The 8,200-nt window shown below is 41.7% G+C and overlaps 1 protein-coding gene across 7 annotated transcripts in view; it reads right to left on the bottom strand.

Annotated features, from left to right (window-relative positions):
- Nucleotides 1–2,593: 2,593 nt before the first annotated feature.
- The window catches only part of SEL1L2 (SEL1L2 adaptor subunit of ERAD E3 ligase), a 144,765-nt gene continuing 139,158 nt past the window's right edge, over nucleotides 2,594–8,200 (bottom strand). For 6 of the 7 annotated variants that reach the window (XM_027620604.2, XM_027620609.2, XM_027620608.2 and 3 more), the window contains 2 exons: nucleotides 4,436–4,564; nucleotides 2,594–4,301 (listed from right to left, as the gene is read on the bottom strand). In XM_027620604.2, the coding sequence (XP_027476405.2) occupies nucleotides 4,179–4,301; nucleotides 4,436–4,564 (252 nt within the window). In that variant the 3' untranslated portion in view covers nucleotides 2,594–4,178. The remainder of the gene's footprint in view (nucleotides 4,302–4,435; nucleotides 4,565–8,200) is intronic. The other variant, XM_027620606.2, reaches the window with a different exon arrangement.

The following is an 8,200-nucleotide window of genomic DNA, read 5'->3' as shown; positions in this document are numbered from 1 at the left end:
ATGGACATCTTTGGGGGGGCATTATTCAGCCTACCATAGGTGTGGAGTCCCACCAGAGAGTCTGTTGGGTGGACTGATGGATGAGCAGGGCTTTTGGGCCCAGGAGGCCTCACTCATGAAGTAGATGCTTCAATATACTCCTTACATTTGCCAATCCATGTACTTTGCTTGCATCTACATTTCTTTTTGAGACAGAACTGATTTATCAGTTAGTATCAAAATACTATGATTCTACTTTTAAGTATCCTCTGCTAATGGTCACACTATTCTGAAGAGTAATCAGATCATTGTGGGGGCATGTCTATACAATGGAAGAAGAATACTACCTCTCAGACAATCCTGTCTTCCAAGATAAGTAGGTCAGTGCCTCAGTGAAATTATATAACCCTTGGTAGGTGTTTTTTCCCCCTTGGTAGGTTTTTAGATTGTCTATTTGTAGTAGGTAGGTTAAATATGGCTACAAATTCTTTGTTGCTACTTCCATTGAGAGATGGAGTCTAATGCTTGGCCAATAGAATGTGGCAGAAGTGATATTCTGGAATTTTCTGAGGCTTGGTTTTAGGAAACCTGCAGCTTCTGCCTGGGTCCCATGACTCTGTCCATCATGTTGAAGAGATCATGACCTATAGGCACTCTGGTCATCCCTCACAGCTAAGTCGGGCCTTTCAGCCACCTTACCAAGGTGCCAGGGATGTAAAAATGTCTTGGACTCTCTAGAACAGCCTGTCCACAAGCTGGACACCAACAAGTGAATAGAAAAATCACACAGCCACTCCCTGCCTAAAATGCCTGAGATATAATGATGGTTGTTGTAGGCCACTGAGGTCTGAGTAGTTTGTTAAGCAGCAAGAAATAACTGGAACAGCAATATGGAGGAAAGAATTTTGGAGTCGGGGCTGGACTCAAATTCTAGCTTCATTATTTATTATTATGTGATCACATTATTGTGTGATTGTAACAAGTTACATAGCTTCTCCTAGCCTTGGTTTCCTCCTGTGGGAGACGGAGGTAGTTATATCTACCTCCAGCCTCATCATGAAGACGGAATGAGAAAAACAGAAGAGTCTGGCACATAGTGGGTGTTCCACAGAGTTCCTTTTTCCTCTTCTCAGCCTCCCCACACCCTCCTCTCAGTGCTTGCTGGGATTCCCAGAGAAGGGCTGCAGCAAGCCGTACCACCTGCCTCTGCTTCCCGCAGGACTTTATTCTCTTCTCGATTTTTCCCAGCCACTCATGGCCACAGCTGTTAAAACCCACCACTTAAGATGTTGGGGAAAGCACAGAATTCCCAAAGCATGCGCCTCATAAAATGACTCTGGACTCTTGTTCTAGAAAAAAAAAATTATACTTGACTTTTAAAAAATTTATTGACTTGAATACCTACTCTGCTTTAATAAAGAACGAGGGAAGGAAATGTAGAGGGAAAAGGGAGTTACAAAGAAAACTGGATTTAAAAAAACAAAAAGCTTGTAGTCCAGGAAGCTATCAGTTTTTGTTTAAAGCTATCAGAAGCAGAAGGAACAGGGGCTCTGTGTGCCGGTAGAGGAGGTGGGATTGTCATAAGCCAAAAGTAGAAGAGGCGGACAGGCTGGAGGCTCCTTCGCCCTTGGGCAGTCGTCAGGCAGGTGCATGGGTGCGGCAGGCCCCTGTGGGCACCGGCTGCCTCTGTGGCAGCTCCAGACAGGAGGCCCAGAAATGGACATTTGAATGATTCAAACACCCTAAGCCGCTCATGCTTTCAACAGCTTTGCCACATTTACTTGGCACGATTAGCAGAAATGGGAAACTGATGAGCTCACACTGCCCTTGCTCCTGTATTTCTGACAGTGCTCTACACTACACAGCAAGCCACAGAGAGTCGCCCTTTCTTCCCTGCCAGCAGCTCTTTTCACAAGCTTTACCTCTAAGAAGCTCAATCTTCATCCAGACTTTGAGCGAGGACCCCCCATTTGCTTTCCATACTCCCCTCTTTGTCCTTATCCCTGCCTCTGACGTGCTCGCACTGCAGACACCTGTGGGATGTAATTCACCACTGGCCTATTAGGCCCTGACCCGAGGTTTGGATGCCTGTTCCTTCTTTGCATGTTTGTAAATGAAAGTTCCATCAGAAATGGAACTCTCTATTCATGGTAGCCAAATTATGGAAAGAGCCCAAATGTCCATCGACTGATGAATGGATAAAGAAGATGTGGTATATGTATGTGTGTGTGTGTGTGTGTGTGTGTGTGTGTGTGTGTGTGTGTATATAATGGAATATTACCCAGCCATCAAAAAGAATGAAATCTTGCCATTTGTAACGACATGGATGGAGCTAGAGGGTATTATGCTAAGTGAATAAGTCAGTCAGAGAAAGACAAATACCATATGATTTCACTCATATGTGGAATTTAGGAAACAAAACAGATGAACATATGGGAAGGAGTTAAAAAGAGAGGGAAATAAACCGTAAGAGACTCTTAACTATAGAGAACAAAATGAGGGTTGATGGAGGGAGGTGGGTGGGGGATGGGCTACCCGGGTGATAGATATTAAGGAGGGCACTTGTGATGAGCACGGGGTGTTATATATAAGTGATGAATCACTGAATTATATTCCTGAAACAATATTCCACTGTATGTTAACTAGAATTTAAATACAAATTTGAAAAGAAAAAAAAAAAGAAGTGGAAATCTCTAGTAAGTGAGGGAGTCTGTCCAGGAAATTCTAAACACTTGGACCTCAGAAAGGTGTGGATTAGTTCATGGTCAAATAAATGACTATGGCTAGTATTTGTACCTGCAATGTTTATAAAGCATTTCTGAAGTTAGACTTATGTTAAGCCTCACAATTCTCCAGTGAGGTAGGAAGTAATCCCATTTTATGGGGGGAAAACTAAGGTTTAGAGAAATTGTGCCCAAAGTCATACATAGAACTACTAAGGGACAGAGCTGGACCTCAAATCCAAGTTGTTTGGTTCTAAATTCAGTTCTCTCTCACCATTTCATTCTACTTTCTGGTTACAATGAACATTATTAATTCACTCTTTTCCTGCCCCTGGGTTGGATTTTCAAGTAGGCAAGCATGACTTTTTTCCTAACATCCAGGATTTTGGCTGGAGAACTAACTGCAGGGCACTGAAGCCACACAGATTGTTATCAACTCAGCTGTCCTCATATTCCAGTCAATTTTCCATGAGCTTTTAAAGAGTATTAGAAGCTACCATTTGTGGAGTTCATTCTAGAACACCAGACCCTGTGATATTTCCTTAACATACATTATCCAATTAATCCTTGTACCAGCTCACTGAGATCTTCCCATTTTGCAGATCAGGAGACTGAGGCTCAGAGATGTCAAATAGCTAATGAGCTATGGAGCTGAGATTCAAGCCTGACCCTTGACAGGAGTCCTGGGCCTCCTGCTCTCTCCTTGGCCACCCTACCCCCAGCCCCAGGTCCTTGCTCTCCCTGCCACAGGAGCCAGGGAACCAGACTCTTCAGCTCTGTCCTCTCCCTCTATGGGTGCTCCAGAGGGGATTGCCCAGGGAGAACAGGGAGGGATGGTAGAGAGGGGTACAATGCTGGACAGATTCAGGTGGTGCTGTTCACTGCACAAGTGCTAAGGGGAGGTTTGATAGAAGGTCCCCCAGTGATGAGTGTGAGTCCGTCCCCCAGCACAGCATGCCACAACGAACTTTCACTCATCAGAGCTACAATGTGGTTCCCAGAATCACAGGATCATTCCTGCAAGATGAAGGGTCTATTTGTAGATTTGTGTCTTTATCAGATTCTGAGGGATCTGTGTTCCTGCCTTCCCAAAACTCCCCCTCCTCCCTACTTCTGTATGTATGAAAGAGCCAAGAAACCCATTTGTCCTCTTGAGAGGGGAAAGGCTGTTATAACAATATGAAAATGGGTGGCCTTTATCCTAACTAGGGACTAGACCTCCAAGACAATAAGTTTATAAGGAAACCTCTGGTAACCAGTCTCCGGCACCTCACTCCGCCACAAGTGGTCACCACAACTAAGCAGGAAGTCTCAAATGGTTTCTGAAGACAGGTCTCAAGCTTTGTCCATTTTCCATCACAGGCCTGTGTGGGAAATCTGCAGCAGACTCTTGAGTTTGACGAGGAAATTCTTTATTTAGTGAGGATAACTTGAAGTAAACTGTTCCCATGAGCAGGTTTTCCGATGGTCCAGATCCTACCCATAGCGATTTCTAAGCAAGAAGATCAGCACAGCAACAATTAGGCCAATGACAAATAAATCCCAGTATGGTCCAAGGGTGTTGTCCAATTTCATCCATTTCCATCTCATGGTGAACTGCTGGGAGAGACATTCTGTCAAAAAAAATCCAAGCCTTCCACCCTCTCCAGAGCCATCATCACCTCCCATCCCACCATCCAAAAGTTGCTCATTGTTGTTTTCAGAGATTTGGGACCTATTTGAGACAAACTTACATTAAAAAACAGGATATCTCGGAGCAAATGCACGGTTTCCAGTTTCACGAGGGCGAAGAAAACAGGTATGTGAGCATCCGGACTCGTTTGAGCAGCCATATCATATAATCTCCTGGCCAAGTGAATGTCCTAGAGATGGAAAAACAGCCCCTACTCATTAGGTGCAGATTCTTTAGGGGTAATTCAATGAAAGCCATTGCTTGAAATATCATTATTTATCTTTGGTAGGCCCCCTCCATTCCCACCAAGATATTCATTCAGCCCCTAACCCTTGGAACCTGTGAATGTTATGTTACATGGCAAAGGGGACTTTGAAAATGTCATTAAGGTTACAGACCTTAAGACAGAGAGATGATCCTGGATTACCTGCGCAGACGCCATAGAATCCTGCGAGCCCTTAAATACAGTTTTCTCATGGCTGAGGACAGAAGATGAAAGATATGGCAGAAGGCTTGGGAAGGGCTCCACTCACCATGGCTGGAGGGGCCTCTCAAGAAGAATGAGAAGAAATGCGGGCAGCCAGCAAGGAAATGGGACCCTCAGTCCAACAAGCACAGGAAACTGAATGTGCCCAGGAACCCGAGGGAGCCTGGAAGTGATTCTTCCCCCAAAGCTCCCAGGAAAGAACACAGATTGATTTTAGCCTGGGAGGCCCTACACAGAGAACTGGTCAAGCTCACCCAGACTTTTGACCCACAGAAACTGTGAGATAATGTGAGTTGTCTTAAGCCACTACATTTGTGGTGATTTGTTACAGCAGCTGTTGGAAACTAACACAAAAAGCCTTCTTGTATACCGCTGGACCAGACCTTAGATATGATTCCTGTTAAAGAGGCAGAACCCTAGATACCAACAGTACAGCTCCCCAAACAAATAACAATACAGATACTAAAAAGCATGTAAGATTCCTAGTTTTCTTCATAGTACTTATCAGACCTGAAGTTCCAGAATTTGTTTCTTCATTTGTCCTTGTCCTCAAGGACCTGGACAACCTGTTAGCCCCTCAATTCCCAGTGCTCAGTGAAGTGCTGAGTACATAGCTGGTCTCTGATAATACTTACAGAATGAATGCATAAACTATTTAGTTCTCAGGCTGGAATTTGAGTCCTCAAATGACATGCTGTATTTCTAGGGACCTTCCCCCCCCCCCCACTAAATTAGGCCATGGCAGATAAAAAAAATTGTTTTCTTTAATTTTTACCTACTTAGGGCTTTTTGTTTGCTTTATTTGTGCTTGTTTTCCCAAAGTAATGAAAAAGCTAAATATAGTTGCTTTTAAAGGTTGAAGGGCCTTGGGCCAGTCCCAGAACTGTACTTAGCTGGGTGCCTTTTCCAGTGGATAAGAAGAGAGATTTTTCACAAACTGTGGTTATCCTTTCTCTCTTTGTCTTTCTTCTACATCTCCCAAACCTCCATTACACAGAGTGCAGTTGTTGTGAACCCCTGTGGTCCCTGCTAAACCCACTTTTTGGGTGGTATTCTCTCTCAGCTGTGTTCTGCTGGTCATTTCTTAATTTTTTTCCAAAGCTTTGTGGTCCCATAAGTTGATTTGTTGGAGAAAGAGGAATGTTCTTGCTTAAAAACTTAAAATGCAGGAGACTGTTCTGAACAAATCTTCCTGGCGACAGAGAAAATGGATGCTGTAAAAGCTCTAATTTGTGTCTCTAATTCCAACAAATTCAGTGGGTGTTCATTTGAAAGCACCCTGCAGATTATAAGGGCTGTGTCACCCCCACACATGAAAGGCATATTGACTTTAATAGGGCATCCAGGGAACAGCAGCCTTTGTCAGTATCTCAGGCATTCATTCTCATTTGAAGCAGGCAAGAGTTATTATTTCTTGAGGCACAAGCATCACAATTCAGTTGCTTAGTTTATAATAAAAACTAGCAAGAAGTACCATTAAAGTGGGATGGGCTCACTCCTTGCCCCGGGGACCTCACAATTCTCAGTGGGGGTGAGGCCGGACATGAAAGTCGTTCTTTAAAATTCCCAGAGAAATTCCTGAACCCACAGGCTAATTAGGACAACTCATATACAAGAAATTTTATTAGTAGGCTGTAGAAAAGACTCCTTGTTCTTTGATCCTTACTTAGGAAAAAAAATCCAAGTTTTCAAACAAAAAATTTATTTTCAAAATGTTTTGATGATGGCCAAGGTTCATTCAGTAAGTCCACTGCACACCCAATCCACTGATACTTAACTTTCCTGTGGTACACTTGAGCTTATTTTGCTTTAAACTCACTGACTGAGGAGATGATGTAAATGGATCTGCAGACTCTTCTTAAATAATGTGTTTCCAACTAAAATATCAGGTGTGCCAAAGTACTACCCAATGTTCACATGTTCAAAATAGCTTCTTATAATTCAAAAATACAGAATTCTCCAGCAATTCTCTGGCTTATGAAAATTGTTCAATTACATGATGCGGGAGTTTTCCAGCCCTGAATCTTCAGGGGTCATCAAAAACTTCTTATATGGGGACAGAGGTCATTTTTTGAATAATTTAATCTTGTTTTCTTACTCTAAATATACCATATTCTAATAGGAGAAAACTTTGAAAACATAGAGATGAACAAATATTAAAAGCCCATCTACAATTTCACTGTACAGAGATAAGTACTGATCATATTTTATATACAACCTTCCAACATTCCAGCATTTTTATATAGATTCATAGACACACATACTTTTAACTTAGGAATTTTTCACTTTGCATAATATTTTGTCTTTTGCTTCCTTAATAATATATTTCAAACAACATACCATGTCCTAAGATATTCCTTTAGTCTATAATATTTTTATTTTTAATAGTTGCATAGTATTTCATAATAATGGATAATGCCATTATTAAATACTTCTACTGTGTGCCAGTCACCACTGTCATTTATTTAAACCTCGTGACAATTATATAGGGCAGATGATATTAACTCTACTGTAAAGGTGAAGAAACTGAGGCACAGAGAGGTTAAGTCACTTACCTAAATTCATGGGACTTGTGAGTGGCAGAGCTGAGATTCAAATCCAGGTAGTCTCCTTCTAGCCTGCTCACTTAACCATGGGGCCATAGAATAGATAATACAAAGGTATACTACCACATGATGGTTTATAGAACATGCCTTCTATTTTGGAGAAGTTGTTTATTTGTAGGTTTTTTTCTGTAATAAAGTTATCTACATACAATTTTTTGTTTTGCACACTTTGGATTATTAGGTGATAAGGCATTTATTTCAAGAGAAGTCATGGCCATTTCTAAGAGCTGTGTTCTGTCTTGTCATATTTCTTAGAAGGCCATTCTAAATATCTAACTTGAACTTGTCCTTTCCAGAAAATAATTCTATTCTGGTATTTAAAGCGTCAGCTCTAACACTCCATAAGCGGTCAGACCAGACAAATGAGAAATGAAAATGCTTCATGCCATAATTACTTTTATTTGTGACAGGTCTATTTATAATTTATTCAGGGGATGTGTTTTTTGTTTTCTCTGTAGGATCCCAAAAACGTGTTATCTGCTAGATCTAACTATATACGCTGGAAACTCATCTCCAAAGGCTAATTTTCCCCCACGTTTTGTCTTAATTTAGGATAGATTTCTTAGTCATTATCTTAAAATATACATGCTTTCTTCCATTACAAAAATTGTCATGTGTTTCTTATGCTTCATGTTATGAAATCACTTTAGAATAGGACCCAGCGGTACTGATCCATCCACCTGAATTCATTGTTCCCTTCTTCACATTTCACAGCACTTTACTTCTGTGAGCT

This window comes from Zalophus californianus, chromosome 8 (genome assembly GCF_009762305.2).
Source record: "Zalophus californianus isolate mZalCal1 chromosome 8, mZalCal1.pri.v2, whole genome shotgun sequence".
NCBI lineage: Eukaryota > Metazoa > Chordata > Mammalia > Carnivora > Otariidae > Zalophus > Zalophus californianus.
Note: the sequence above shows the minus strand (reverse complement) of the source record. Positions and strands in the feature narration are given on the sequence as shown.